Genomic DNA, 16,903 nt, shown 5'->3' on the forward strand with positions numbered 1-16,903 from the left:
TATTACAACTACGTCATTTTTTCAGCCATATATTCTTTTTTTTTTTATTTTTTTCCAAAATTTTACTTCATATGCATACATTTGCTTATTTCATATACAGTAACTCATGTGAATAAGTGACATAGATCCAAAAAAATTTAAAGGACTTAAGAATATTACTTTATTGTACTTAAAATTAATGGAATACAAATCTCAATACTCTAAAAAATTCTAAAAATTCGGAAAAAAAAAATTTAATTTTTTTATGAAAATTAGTCGAATTTTTTAAATATAATTTAGTTTTTGTTATAGATCGTGACAAATTTTCTTATGGGAAATTAGTTAAAATAAATTTGCGAAAGCGAAAATTGTAAGAATTATCCAAAAAGGGGTGTCTACTTATTTATGTGAGTGACTGTACATATGTACATACATATTTTGTATTTATTTGAGTATTTATCCTGGCACTACAATTTTTACAGAATTATTTTATAGTACCAGTCAGGAATGTAAAAGTGAATCACAATAATAATAATAACGATGTAAATAATTAAATTAATTATGTGAAAATTACTTATTACAAAAACTTAAAAGTAAAGTATCATACAAAGTCGAAAAGACAATAGATTTAAATTGAATAAAACCTGATCCAACAAAAAGTTATAGGGTAGGTTATCTTTTATAATTATGTTATAATTCGCTATCATCACTTTCATTCGATGAGTCACTTGTGGAATAGTCATGAACATCAGCAACACTACTGTGAAAGCTTGAAACAACTGGGGTATTTATTGACTCCTCAAGATTATCGGGGGACAGTAAATTTAAAACTTCTGAAGTCAGACTTTAAAATTTTTTCTTAGGTATCTCCCTAAAACTGTTAACTAAAGGATCCGATGTTATAAGCAACATATTCATAAGATCTCTATTCGTGGCTTCACGCGACTGCGTTTGTGTGTTATCAGCCCTGAATCGTCTCAAATCTTTGTTACGGGCTTCCTGTGCTTCCTCGGAAAGTTGACCAATAGGTAAAATTGCTGATTTTATAATATCAGTACTATGCACTAAGAATTTATGAACTGTAACATGCATTTTAAACCATGGATAGAGATCTGTGTATAGTTTTTTAGTCTCGACCGCAAAATTTTCAAATTTTTGGATATTTATATTGTACCCAGATGCTAATGCGCGAAGGAGAGTGTCGAATATTTTGATGAGCGTTACATCCAATCCCGTAATCTCAGCACTATCCTCAGAATTTTCGAAAAACATACGAGCAGTGTTGCCGTCATTGGTATTGCCGAAACCTGGTTTTGGTTTATCTTCATCAATTCATTGTAGGTACCTGTTTTTATGCCTTGGTGACTGGTGCGGTAGGTTGTGGCAGGTTGAAGTCAATGATCTTCGCCTTTTTGCTTTTGGTGTGATCTTGTTGACCTTGCGCGTTTATTTTTGTATGTTTTATGGCTACGTGTTTGTTCCCTGTACCAAGGAATTGGTTTTAACGTTTGTAGATCAGCTTTAAAGTTTCAAATATCTCGTCGGAGCTGGTACGTATATACATCCTATTTGATATGTAGAGATAACTAAATCTACAAAAAAAAAAATTAAAAATAGATGTGCAAAGAATTCGCAATGGTTTTTTCTTTCGACTATTAGAGAATACTTGCGACTATAACATACGTAAAATTTAGCCCGGATGTCAGCGGGTGTATGTAACTTTTTTGTTCCTAAAGTTAAAAATATAGAGAAAAAATACCTTTTCTTCTTAATAACGGAATGTTAAATATATTGAAAATACTCTTATTGCGAAAGAATTACTATTAAAAAATTTTACTTACCTTCGAGCTTAGAATCGATCAAAAAAATTATGTAAAAGTGTTCACTTAAAAGAAATATGAATCTTATTCAAGAAGAATTTTGCAAATTAATCAATGCATTTTACGGCCACTCCTGCCTTCTTACTTCAATTACTCAATATATATGAGCAAAAATATCAAAAAAAAGCAAAAATCCCGTTATTTTGTTTGTTTTGTTTCATTTCTCATTACACTTTTCTTGGAATAAGAACTGTGCAGCGGCTGCAATATATTTTCTTCCAACCCAGGAACATGAAAAAATGTTCTTCGTACTATTTGGACTCAATTATTTTTTAAATACCGGTACAGGCCTGATAGCCTACCAAACCATTCGTACCGCATACGCTCATCTTAAGCGTAAGGAATACAGCCTTCGTTAAATGAAGCTCACATACTTTGCGAACGAAACTTGTGTTTATGAGGCATATACATTTTAAAGTTCACATAAGAAAACGGCCTTATTTTGCTACTTTGATCTATATCCAACAATGAATTTTTATTGCTTTGGGAGTTCATAATGTAAGGCCCATTCTTTCCAGTTTGTCTCGTATAAATACAGTAGATTCAAAATAAACTGATTCAGTGGTCGTCTTGGAACGTTTATAAAAAGTTCTGAAATCTTTTTGTTTCAAATATAAAATCTGAATGATTATGGAGTAAAGGCGGTTTTAAACGAACCTAGCCACTATTTTTACGTTCAACCAGCAACTGCCTAAAAATTTTGGTTACACGTGAAAAAATTTACCACAAAATCGATTCCTAATTTGTAAATATTAATGAATTTATCCAAACATTAGCTTTTAATGGTTATTGGAGCTCAACTACCGACGATCAGGAATATACACAGGAAAATTTTCGCACATCGATAGTTCAGGTGATGGAATTGTATGAAAATAATCGAACATCTTTTGACTTTCACAAAAATATTCGAATGTATTTTAAATCCACAAGATACTTTAAATGCTACTCGAATTTAAATTACAAATTTAACTGAATTTGTCGTCACTCTGGAAGTTACAGATGGCTCGCGCCCAACGGCGCCACCAACTCACACGGCTGCTCCCACTCATACCTACAATCTCCGTAGTAGAGTCGGGAGCAATGCCGAGCTTCAGCCCCTGCCCCCGTCTTCTTCCCCCTCTTTTCCGGCAGCAATTGTGTAGGTCAGAGAAACAGACTCTTAGTCCCTACCTCCCTTTGCATCGTTTGCCAGCACAGAATATATACGTTTGCGACATCCGCCCAATGCAGCTCCTGCCATGGACGATGCCACTTTCCTAGATGTTCTGGTCTCCGCGACGGCAACCCCCCGACGGGTTTCATTGCGCCATGTTGCCAGGCCGCATACCCAAATACACCGGGTACCCCAATGCCTACCCAAGGACGTCTAATCCCAGGGCCACAACAGCAATCGCGTTCTCGCCTTCCACAACCCAGGCGTAGTCACCCGTCACCAGAACTGGGTAAATTCAATTCCATTACATTCCTCAGTAATTGGAAAAAGTAATCAATTCCTTTCCTGCACAGCAAAGGAATTGATTACATTTCAATTCCTCAAAAAAAAAAAAATACCAAAAGTAATTTCGTTTTTTGAGGCTCAAGTACAAAAAATTTTTTGTTTGTAATTGAGAGAAAAAAATACTTTGCTCAAATGTAGAGGGCGGCCCCCACTCCGTTGGAAGGACCAGGTGGAAAACGATTTAAACTCCCTTGTTGTGACCAATTGACGCCGCTTGGCGGAGCGAAGGAGCGACTGGCGCGCCTTGTTGGACGGCCATAACAGTTTAGACGGTTAAGCGCCAATTAAGTAAGTAAGTAAGTATTCCACTGCACTTCGAAAATTTTTATTACACTGAAATATATCTTTCGCTTTTGATAATCTTAACAAGCTGATATAAAAAAGTACAAAGACTTAAATGCTATTAAAAACGGTTACACTTTGTAAGAAATTAAAAAAAAGAACGATTTATATTTAGTATGAAAAATTAGTCAGGATGGTTGTGGAAACGAATTTCGACCAAGGATTCAGAACTACTGTTTTTAGAACGAATTGATTTTAATTTTTTTTCTTTTTATTTTTAAAACCAGGACCCGTATTACGTATTACGATCAGTGGCTGGAAACGATTTTCACTCAAGCAATAACTATGCAACTGTTAAACTTTCTTTAAAAATTATAATAAAGAATGGATCTAAAGAGTACTATTTGTCGCTTATTCAAATATGTCATTAAGCCGATCCACCTTTTAAGAGCTATTGTAATTTAAAAAATGTGTTTCGATCACGGATCGTAACACGTAAAAGGGGGCCCAGATCTTATTCGAATATGAAATTCGAGTTTCCAACACTAAAGCAAATACGAATATTCGAGTTTGAAAGCAGTAAAATAAGGGTTTTTTTTAGATTAATCTTATAATAATCGATATGTCTGTACGATTTAAAATATGTTTATGCTACTTGCCTTTCTATTTTTATATAAATCTTTTTGTCTTATTAAAATATGATCTACGGTAAAAGGCACACAATTTATGTTGTTTATAAAATACATATGTATATGAAAAGTATATGTGATATTTCTATATGATTTATAACATGAAATACTAATTGTCTTTTTTCATTTGATATCTCTCTGTTGGATGGATACAGTTTTGCTAAAGAGAAAGGCTTATATCTAAAAATATATTCATAAAAGCACAATAATAGCAAAAAATTTAGTATGTATCATGATTTTTTTCGTTGCATTTCATTCATCATCATCAAATACCACAAAAAAAACCATTATATTGGTTTTTGAGGCAACATAACGCACAGACAGCTGTAAGACATCGTATACTTAGTACAATAGAATGGCACATGTTGGTGGCGCGAATACAAAAGGCTACCACGTAGAAGATGTTTACAAAAAAGCGCATAAAAAGTAATATAATTTCAAAACAGAATCGATTGTAATAATAAAGAAAAGCAGCAGGAGGAGGTACCACCACTCTATTGCAGCGCATTAATAAAAGCCTATCAACAACGTCCTGTCCGTCTGCCTCTCACGTTTCCGATTAAGCGACCGACACAGCGCTCTTGCTGCTCTTAATGATGGTCAGTCACTGGGTGCTGTTGCTGTTGACTATGAAAAATGTGTGAAAATATTTTGATGCAAAACTGTTGGTCGCGCTACGCTATGAAGGGTGTCTGTAATGACAACGCCTTAGTGTATGTATAAATATATATATATATTTTTTTTTAATTTTTTCTTATATCTTTTGCATATTTTTTGATATCTATGTTCTTTAGAAAAACTGATGCGTTTGAGATTTTTTTTTTTGTATTCAAAAAAAGTAACGACGCTTTTGTCGGACGAAATGTTAGAACTGGTTTTTTTCGATTCTGCCGCTTACCAAAGCACAAGCGGCGGCAGTGAATGGAAAAAGGTTCTCAGGGTGCACAACCCAAGATAATAAAAATTCAGGCGCATTTGATAATCAACTATGAAAAAATTTTAATTCATGCAAAAAATAATGAAATATTATAGAGAAGATGGTCAAAAAAATGTTAAAAAAAAAACATTAGTAAAAGTAGGCAGCAACGCAGAAGTGCATAGATACACATACAAGAAGCAAAGGAAAAAGCATCAGATGTAAAAAAAACGTACACAAACAAGCATATAGAGGGGCAGTTAAGTTGATGAGCGCACATGGACGAAGCAGCGATTTGGCATGCCACCAGCATGTGTGTCCATAATACGATAGATAGAAGGGTGTAAGACAAACAGCACCTAACCAATGCTATAGTAATAACAACAACAATGGACACACTCAGCTTTGATCGCCTCTGAATGTCTAAGACTTTGCGACCACAATGTTGAATAGCATGGCCAAACAAAAAATTATTATAAAAAAAAATTTATTAAAAAAAGGATAAAAATTGAGAATTTTCCTATAAGCAAAGTAAACTTCCAAATGCATAAATATTTTAGAGTATCAGCGGTGTTAGAGTTTGCAACCCTTTCATATAGCGCTCTCTTTCAACCAATTTAAAAAAGCTCAGCAAAACGTAGTGAGAGTTTGCGGCGTGCGAGATATTGTAGCAAGGATCGTATGAAGCGATACAAGAAATTTTACTTTTAAATGTTTTTGATTGAACAGGTTTGGATTTTTTCTTATTTTAAGTTTTGTCGCTTTTGCTTTAACCAACAACAGCAAGAACAACATTGTTGTATCAAATTGATTTTACTCTTCACATATTTGTGTAGTTTCTCAAAAATTTTGTCCGTTGGTGTCATTTCCGCTTCTTTTTGTTATACGCAATTGAGTGTAATATGAGCTCAGAAGGCGGTATCTACAATGTTGTAGATGCTGTTTTCACGTTGAACAAATGTTTGCGCTTTTCTTTGACTATTTCTACCACTGTTTAGATAGGCGCTACAGTTCTTTGCTGCCTCTGCTGTCTGCTCTCGTATCTGGTGCCGACTCTTTACTCTGTTGGTCATATAACAAATGACAAATAACCAGATGCATTGTAATAGATTATGTCTACAACTTAATCGCTTTGGATAAATGATGACAATGTTTCATAGCGCCTCATATTACTTTGCCTTTGTGTTGGTATTGCTGTTGTTAATTCCATTATTGTTGTTGCTATTGGTGTTTTCGCTGCTGTTGCTCATAGCGCAGTTGAGTTGATATTTTGAATGGGAGGATTCTGATGTGCAAATGTCATTATTGTAGTTAGTAGGATGTTTACACTAAAGGAATGTTTGTGCTTGTGCTTTATCTGTTATTTGAGATTCTTTCTTTCTTAAGAAACAAAATATATCTATCATATTATATAATATGTTGCCCTTCACACTTCTTTGGAAATAAATGATAATTGCATGGTTGCTTCTAACAGCCTTTTGTTATAAAATATTCTTACTTACATACTAGTACTTATTAGTAAAAAATGGACGAATTTGTTTTGTGTATTATTTCGGAAGGATGTTGGTTGTAAGGCACTTGCTTAAACGATTTCTCTTTTGTATACTAAACTACATGCTCATCTAAATTTGTACATCAGTATGAGCAATAAACCAAGCAATGATACAAATAACGAGGTAGCCATTTGCAAACCAGATGCTCCAGCTAAACGGCAGTGAAATGTATCATAGCGCGAATTTTTATCTGCTACTATATTTTGATATTCTGCTTCAACTAGCTGTCCATCGTAATATGTTATCAAATCCTCGAAAGGATATTCATAGCCTTGTAGGCATTCACATTTGTAGCCTCCAGTTTCATAGCCGCGCCCCATGATCGGAACGCACTGCAAAGGAGTAGTAAAAGAAAATAAATATGTATTTCTTTAGAATAATAAAAAACATAAATTCGCTTACATATGAAGTTTGTTCATCACACTTATGCGTGTTTTTGAATGCATTCGGTTCGAAGTACCAATCGGGGCATTGATTTATATCCAATTGCAACATATCCATAGATACAGCAACTACACCTCTGAAACGAAAGAAAGCATCGATTAGAAGATGTGACTCCAAGATTGAATTCGAAATAGAAAAGCAGATATATAAAAAAATAGGACAATAATTACATAGTACAACAAAAATTGGCGGATCTGGCCAAGCGTTACATGTATTCCTATCTATTTTTATGTGCTGAATCCGAATCCGCAGGCGACTCCTGTTTTGGCTCTGACCTCAAAAAGCGGAACAACATCACCGGTGATTGAGCATTTTTTGAGTGGGATTCAGCCCATCAAAATGAATGGGAATACACGTTGCGCCTTTTCTGATCCGCCCACTTTTTTTTGTGAAGCTGTGTAACATAACACTTTTAATTTTCGAAGATCTGCCTTTTGACGTCTGTTACATAAAAAGAAAGACCACTGATGCGTATTAACTTTTTTTCTTTCAATTGTTCTAATTTTCCATATACATAGCCGATATTTATGTTTTCTCCACTTTCTTGTTAAGGATCAGTCTCTAGAATTGATTTAGTTCAATTAATAAGTCGGAGTTATTTCATGGTGATCTACAAATGATCCCGGCAAGCATCTTCCGAAGATACGAAACGTTTTCATAATTAAGTCTGAACTTGTCCCTAAATATACTCTATTCGTCCAAGAATACGTAGGAGGCGACTAAAATACCAAATAGATTCAAGGGGTTGTATAGCCCTTTCAGGTTGCCAGCGCAATATATAGCTTATCCAAACCCAATTGTCAACCTCACCTATCCGTGGCGAGTCCTGATTCATTAACCCCGAGCTCCTCATGGACCTAGGGGGTGGGAGGATGGGATGGCGGGATTCAAGGGGTTGTGTAGCGCAACATACAGCTTCTCCAACCCAATTGTCAACCTCACCTTCGAGCGGTGAATCCCGTTTCACTAACAGACGAGGCTCTGGCGACCCCAAGCTCCTTATGGAACTTGGGGGTGGGGAGGGAGGGATGGCCTGAAGGTTCAATGTTGGTTGGTGCCGTGTTACCGGAGCGTATCGGATCTGTATCCGACAAAGGACCATCACATCGATAACACTCCCCAAAGCCTTCGGGGAGTAACCTAATCGCTACAACATCAACAACAGGTTGGGATGGCCTGGAAAGTCGCAGGTGGTCATAACAAATCGTTCCCGAGATGGTCGGGCTTGGTACCGGAACGTCCCCAAGGCCTTCGGGGAGTGTCCTTATCGCTACAACAACAACAATCTTCTTTTTTCAAAATGTAGTCAATTCCTGTCAGTAGTCTTCAAAATGCGAACAATAATACAAAGAACCTGTCTGTCGCTGGTGCCTTTAAATAAATTGTTGCGCACAATATATTTCCTTCGCCAACACCTTCACACAAAACCACTACATAGTAAACTTTCCTTTATGATTCACCAAAGTATGAATGCGTGTACAATCCGCATAATCCTTGACCCATAAAATTAATAATCGTATTGTTTTAAATTAGCTTAAACTTTGTTCCAAATTTCTATGAAACACTTTGCGCTCAATGACACAATGACTTTTAAAGCTACTCCCAAAAACAAAAGAAGCAAATAATAGAAACATTTTTAAATTCAAACTTGACTAGCAGGCAATTCATTTAACAAAATTGTTGAAAGCACTAGACAAATGTCCTTGCGCACACAAACAACAAATTAAAGCATTAGATATCCTCATAATAACGCAAAATCCGGTTGTCCCACTGCTATGCCGTCAACTTCACACCCTATTGTGTGCTTGTTATTCGACTTTTGTTTTCTATTTCAACTTACTTGAATTCCAGTTTCACTTTAAGGCTATCCCAACCAAAAAAGGGTGCCGCATAGGTCACGAGCCATTTCTTAACATAACCATCACAGTCAAATTGTGGTTGTGTCCAATACCCATGTTTCAAGCTTGCCGCACGATATGAGTTGGGGTAGTGTTCATATTTTTGTGAATATTCACCTGTCTCATTGTGACGCAATTTCATTTTCATATAAAAAGTTTCTAGGTCATCAAAATTAGTAGACCAACGTTGTTTCAGAAACTTGAAATACTTCTTCTCCGTATAAATTTCATGTGTCTTATTCAAACGTGCTAAATCTTCAACCTTAAATTTACGTGTATTCAATTCTGTTTTGTATGCATATGGTGCGAAAAAGGTACGATTGGTGAATTTGTTGCGTTCCCAGAGCGTGGCAGCCGACCAGACTTTTGTATCACCTAAAACAATAGCTAGTGTTTCGCCGATCATTTGATCTTCGGTCAGCGGTTTGTCGGCCACACGTTTACCAGTGTACACTTCATTGGGATCAGAGATCTAGGAAAAGAGTAAAGAGAAAAAAATTAATGAGTCAAATAGAGAAATAGTTGGTGTGTTGCTAAGGATGTGTTGTATTGTATTTGATTATTGTGGATGAAGTATCTACAAAATGAGCGTTTACGAATTGTAAGCGAGTGGAACAAGTTCGACTGGTGATTCTATTGTTCTTGCGCCTAAATGCGATGTCTAACATTCTAATTTTGTCGTTTTTTTTTATGTATTTGCATAACATGCGGATTTCTAGGATTCTAGCATTTGTTTTTGTATTGCTGTATGTACAAGTATTTATGGTCATTTGCGCCATCGACAACATATTTGTTTCGACAACTTGTGCAAATAAAAATTATAATGGAACATGTTTTTCTGGAATTATCATTCCTTTCCTTTTTGTTAGTATTAATGATTTGAGTATTTCAATGATGTTGATTTGACACTGAATATTTAATTTTATGAGCTTTTCAAGGCGACAATATGCCTGTGGCATTTGGAAATATGAGCAAGTTGAATTAGGCGTGGAAAATTATAGTTTACACTTGAAGGAATATTCATTTATATACAAATGTATGCACATAGACAAGTTAACGTTGCTGCTGTGGAAGTAAGAAATTGATCAGGAAGCGAACAGTTGTTGATATATACATTTAGAACTTGTTATTTTACGGTTTTATGCGCGAAAATCATTGAAGAAATTTTTAATGATACCTATATATGTACATTGATGAAGACCAGCGCTGGGCAGCTCAGGATTACTGAAATATTTATAACCACGAACTGAGATAAATTTAGTTATAATCTCAAAAAATATTTATTTCATTGGGATTGCTCTAGTTGGCAACTGATATTCTATATATGCAGTACCAGTACTATAATACATAAAATAATAATTGCCGTTATGAATATTTTTAAAATTATAACTACGACTAGGATTGTTATTTAACACCTTTGAGGCTACAGCTAAACGAATCGCAAACACTTAGGCAAGCCGTTACAGACTTTCGTCACTGTAATAGACACACATCAGCGTAAAGTTCATGCAGCCTTGATACTCGCATTAGCATTATGAAAAGTAGACTACGTCCATAATTTCACGCATGAAAAACTTGTCGAATAAGTTTTCGCCTATTTATTCAATGGTATATACCAGAGTTTTCTTGGCAACATCTTATCATTCGACAGCAGTAGCATTGTCTATTTTATTTAGCATACAACTAAAACCCTGTGAGTTTATTCGAAATGCATATTTCCATTCCGTATGACCCTGCTTAAATTTTTAATTTTTTTTGTTCAATTAAAAATAATCACACTAGCAGAACATTAATTGTAAATCTAGCTATAAATTGCAATTGATTGTACGTCTTTACCTGCAAAAAAGCGCTTATAAAATTCGCCAAACGCACAGCCATTTTTGCCTCATTCTCAAATTGCTCTTTCGCGCCATAGCTTACATCTCCACGCAATATCAGATCTTGAGGATGGAAACTAAAGTAAAAAAAAAAACACAAGCAAAAGAAGTTCACATTTCTTAGACACCACCGTTTCAATATATTAATCAAAATCAAACTAACTTTTTACACGTGCGATAGTTCACGCCATGAATGAATTTCAGCGCTTGATCAATATTAATATGTTCAGCATGCAAAGCTCTCGAACCGGTCGAATAGTTGCGATATTCCGGATGTAAGTCCAAGTATTTCTCACGCACGTGATATGGTGCGCGCTCCCATTGTATAGGTACTTTTTGCACCCCTATAAACAAAAAGAAAAAAAAACATGTTAAAAGAATAGAATAAAAATAGAATAGAAAAAACAGCGGAAGTGTTTGCTTTCGTTGTCTGCATTTAGCTTTGCTTAACTTAAAGAAAATAAAAAAATGTGGAAAGAAAAAGAAAAAGCATTGCACAATGTAAATGACACTGACAATGACCATTTTATATACTTACATCCGATTTTGAGGCAATCATAATCATTATAATATTGCTCTGCTGAAGCACGTTCAACTATTTCACCCAAGTACGGACGTCGCACTACAGGAGGCAATCGATAACCGGGCTTACATCGACATTGATACCCACCACGCCGGAAGCCCCAACCGTGCAGTGGGTCACATTCCGTGGTTTCTTTTTTACAACGTGCTGTATCGACAAAGTGATTAGGTCCCTTATTACCCTCACCCTTCGGACATTGATTTATATCTATGCGCTCGAAGTCCATTTCTAGTACGGCAATAGCTGTATATCTGTAAGAGAAAGGGGTTTGTATTCTAATATATATGTACATATATGTATATATAGTAGTAGTGGATATGTGCAAAACCTACTATCGTATACAATGAGCAAGTTTACTTCCTAATTTCTATCAAATGTTTGTATTGACGTAAAAAAAAGCGTAAAATATAAATTGCTGAAATTTATATTGATGAAAACAGATGCACTTCAGACTTTCATTTATAACCGTAGCAGACTATTTTGATTAATCTAATTTATTATTACAAATGTTCAATTTTTATAGCTCATGCTATTCATGACTAGCACTGTTAAATAATTTGTCAAAATTGTTGTGCTAGGAACAAATTTTCAAATAAATACATACATACATACATACATACATACATACCAGATAAGTTATTTCACTAAACGGTTTTATTGAAAACAATACTTACATGAAATAATAAAAATACGAAAAGCTAGAAAATAATTAGGTAGGTCCTAGGTACTAGTCATCACACTCCTTATCAATCTAGGGCGGTGATCAGACAATTAAATAAAAGCGTTGGGCGCGTGAAATTTTTAAAAATGTGAGGCGTAGCATAACCTGATTAAGGTTCAGTTGGTTTTACTTATGACTATCAATAGAAATATGTCCCCCCAGCGGGTTAGGGGGTCAGAATATACCAGCGGTAGGTATGCCTGTCGTAAGAGGCGACTAAAATACCAGATTCAAGGGGCTGTGTAGCGCAACCCTTCAGCTTCTCCATACCCAATTGTCAACCTCACCTATCCGCGGCGAATCCTGTTTCACTAACAGACGAGGCTCTGGCGACTCCAAGCTCCTCAAGGAACTTGGGGGTGGGAAGGGAGGGATGGCCTGAAGGTTTAACGTGTCCATATAAATCGTTCCCAAGATGGTCGGGCTAGCACTTTAATGATGCTGTGTTACCGGAGCGTACCGGATCTGTATCCGGCAAAGGACCATCACATCGATAACACTCCCCAAAGCCTTCGGGGAGCAACCTTATCGCTACAACAACAACAACAACAACAACAATAGAAATATGACGCGTCCAACGCTTTTATTTAATTGTCTGATCAACGCCCTAGATTGATAAGGAGTGTGATGACTAGTACCTAGGATCTACCTAATTATATTCTAGCTTTTCATATTTTTATTATTTCATGTAAGTATTGTTTTCAATAAAATCGTTTAACTTAAAATTTTTTTTTAAATTATTTTATTTTCGAGTTTTTAGTCTTTATTTAATTGCCTATTATTTCTCATTCTATTTAGTTCATTTAGTGACTCATTATTACAAGGACTCTTTCCTGACAATTTGTAACAAACTAAGTCCTCAATACATAATCCTTCCAAAGACTTTACTCGACTCTGCGCCACGTATGCTTGTCCCTCCTCCAACTCCAAAATATTTTGATGTCAGTTCTACTGGACTGTATGCAATATTTGTTCCAAATATGAGCCAAATCGGGCATCATAGGTCGCTTTCTATTCATGTATGTATTATGTGTTCCAAATATGGACCAAATAAAATCGGACCACAAATACGATTTTTGTGAATATCTCGATCCATGCGCCACCTAGCGGCGATTTTTTTTCACAGGTCGATTTCTATTCTTGCATGCATTATGTGTTCCAAATATGAGCCAAATCAGACCACAAATGCGAATTTTGCGAATATCTCGATCCTTGCGCCACCTAGCGGCGATTTTTTTCTTATTATTGCATTGTCATCGGGTTCTGAACTATATTCCAAGTTTCAAGCTTGTAGCTTATCGGGAAGTTACTTAAATTTCAATTACAAGATTCGTTCACAACGGCCGTGCAGCCTGTCAACTCAAGCTAAATAAGACCGTTTAAAAATAGCATTTAAAGCAAGAAATTGCCAATCGGAATTCCTCCTGGACGCGTAGAATCTACATCCGGCAAAGGACCATCAACATCGATAATACTCCCCGGGGCCTTTGGGGAGTGTCCTTAGCGCTACAACAACAACGGGAATATTTGTTAACGGGTGTTACGGCATTCGAAAGTACTAGATTCATATCCGAACTTTGCATGGATGGTTTAAAGCACATGAACTAGTTGTAAGTCCCAAAATGGTACATGCCATTTTTTATGCAGAAAAAAGGAAGTTTCAGACGGCGATCACCTGACGCTGATTTCTTCCCAACAATACTACTACCAGATAGCTAAATAGGGCAAATACCCCAGAAGGAATTCAAAGATACGACCGAGGCACAAACTTAAACTATGCACTTACTTGGGATACTCGATGTGCCTAAATTGTGTGTGTCGAGGGTAAATGTCAGCAATAGGTGCCACAGCCGACACCAACCACTTATTAGAACGTCCACAATCAAAATAAGGTCGTGTCCATTGTACTGGCCCTGGGTCTTCATCGGCACCAGGCGGGCCGTGGAATGTGTATGTTTCATTAGTATTATTTGCATAACGTATTTCAACTTGATATGTAGTTTTTGTATCATGCCGACCATCTACATCATCCGGCAGCCACGTCTTATACCACTCATTTATTTTATACAAATCTGATGTATAATCTTGTGATTTCGTTTCGGGGGGATGTGCGCCTAAATCACGCACATCAAATGTATTCCATGTTGAAATCTTTTGTAAATGTATAGGATCATTAAAATCATCCAAACGGAATGTACGTGGTCCAAAGCGTGGGAAAGTCTTATTGAAGAAACCACGATAAGAGGATGTATACGAGCTATTAGGCGCAAAGTAAATCGCTGAAGCATTTATATAGGGATTCGCTGATACATCTGCAACTGTAGATAAGAAATAATACATCATACCAGGATCATAGGTATCATTAATGGCTGGACGTATAAAGCGTGATTGTAGTATATAACTCCAAAAGAAACTACGACTCATAGCCATATTGTGTAAATGCAGCAACGCTGTACGATTCGGGAATATTGGATTTATATTGATTTCCTTTATATCTGGCTTATGTGAAACGGTATCTTCTGGCATATAAAGATCATTAACTTGTTGTATTGGACAATTGTCGCCATTAACTTTGTCGAATTTGTATTTTATTTCATCGAAAGCATCGCGTTGCTGCCATTCAAATTGAGCGAACACACCCACAACTAGCAGCATAAGCAAACACAGCGCATAGCTGCGTACCAAAATTGATGTTTTAGCGCTCAACATAATGACGCTTATTATTGGCACATCAACTTAAACTATAGCTTGTAGGATAATAACGATATCTCACATAAATTATATTAAAAATTAAGTCAAACAAAGTAATAAACACAAAAACTTTATAACCACAATACAAATGATTAATAATATAATCACTTGTCGAACTACGCCCAGTTGAAGAATGACACGAAACGCAGTGGAAGCGAAACAACGACAAGTGTCAACAAACAGAGTTGCCTGTGTTAGGTAAAATTGTGGGTGGTCAAGCATGGGTACCCTACAGAAAAATTGCCAACTGGTAAAATCTATTTAGGCAATTTACGAGGTTTCCTACTGTCTTATGGAGTATTTTTTATTTAAAATTCCTGACTATTTTCATTTTTGTGCGACACATCACATTTCTCGGTCTCTTAGACCGATTTCAAGTATTTCTCGGCATCTCAAAACTATTCTTAAATTTTCAAAACCTGTGCAGTGGACATATTTAACAAACTAATCTGAAATAACTGACGTAAGAAAAAAACAAAATTAAGTTTTTTTAAGCTCACAGCATCATTCATCACAATACTTTGGAATTTTTGATCTTAGACCTAACATAAAAAAAAAAAATTCATTCACAAAACACAACATTTATAAAATGTTTAAAAGTAAAAAAAAAAAAATTTAAATGAATTCAAGAAAAAACAGGAACGCTAAAAAAAAGTTAATTACAAAATGCTATTGCCGAAAATGTTACACTTAACTATAAGTCGGTCTTACAAACCGTCTGATTAACAATCACCAGTACTCCAGTACTCAAACGCACTTGTTACAATAAAAGTTGTATAATGAGAAATAATGAAGATACTGAGAGAATGGCGGAGTTGCCATTTTTTGTTTTCGTGAAATTAACACAAAAGTTATTCATCGGTCTCACAGACCGACGAAATCGTCAGGAAGGTTAAACGCGACCTTTGTGTACGATGAGTTGTATGTGTATTTATGTATTTTATTTATGTACATCCGTTAGAAGAAAAACAGCAGCAAAAGCAATATAAGACATTTATGCAGCCACTAATCTATACTTTCCCTTTATTCGTTGTTTTTTGCATTTTCTTTTGAAATTTTAAAAAATAAATTGGTTTATATGTTTTCCAATATGAAATTTGATTAAACCACAGCACATAGGTAGAGTTGGGATTCTATCGGGTATTTACCATTTTTATGGGTAAATACCAGGAAAATACCCGGAATATTCCTTTTTGTATCTTTTTTTGGGTATTTAAAAATCATTTGAATCGAGGCAATTAGCAATTAAATTTATACGTCATTTGAAATTAAAATTTGTTCGTTTCGATTTTAAACAAACAATCCAGCAAACACTCGGAGTCAACAATTAGTCTGAAAGGAGTCCAAACTTTGGATCGGTAGCACTCGTTATGAACTCATTTAGGAGCCTGAAGCGAATGCTATATGCTCATATTTTGCCTCTAACATAAGTCTTATAGAGGCCTTCTTGCGATATCATATATGAGCCTTATTGGCGTAATATACTGATAATTTTGAGTATTTTAATGACACTACTTCAGGGCTTTTAGGGAGAATTTTTGACATATATCCGAAGCGGAAAACATTGGGGAGAAAATTGAGGTTATAAAACTCCCATGAGGATAAGATAGAAATGAAATAAGTATTAGTTGAATTAATTATTTATTTAGAATAAATTGTCGCAGAAAATTTTCTGAGTTTTTATTCCGGAGCTACCTAGTTTACTGATTTTAATATTTTCCGTTTGTTCATAATTTCATCAAATTGGCGTCATAAAATACCCTTAGGTGATAGCATTTTTAAGGCTGATATTTTTCGGACCCATATTGAACTCCAGAACTGTAAGAGAATAT

The 16,903-nt window shown here is 35.5% G+C and overlaps 2 protein-coding genes across 19 annotated transcripts in view; one reads left to right on the top strand and one right to left on the bottom strand.

Annotated features, from left to right (window-relative positions):
• Syp (Syncrip) overlaps nt 1–16,903 on the top strand; it is a 329,665-nt gene that overhangs the window by 1,538 nt on the left and 311,224 nt on the right. The window lies entirely within an intron of this gene.
• On the bottom strand, nt 3,661–15,197 carry LOC137237615 (uncharacterized). The gene is made up of 7 exons (XM_067761457.1): nt 14,107–15,197; nt 11,555–11,850; nt 11,180–11,360; nt 10,976–11,093; nt 9,082–9,611; nt 7,200–7,317; nt 3,661–7,129 (listed from the first exon to the last, which is right to left on the bottom strand). The coding sequence occupies exons 1-7, from the start codon at nt 15,027–15,029 to the stop codon at nt 6,863–6,865; spliced, it is 2,433 nt and encodes an 810-aa protein (XP_067617558.1). The 5' UTR covers nt 15,030–15,197; the 3' UTR covers nt 3,661–6,862.

Source organism: Eurosta solidaginis, chromosome 1 (assembly GCF_040869045.1).
Source record: "Eurosta solidaginis isolate ZX-2024a chromosome 1, ASM4086904v1, whole genome shotgun sequence".
In the NCBI taxonomy this organism is placed as follows: domain Eukaryota; kingdom Metazoa; phylum Arthropoda; class Insecta; order Diptera; family Tephritidae; genus Eurosta; species Eurosta solidaginis.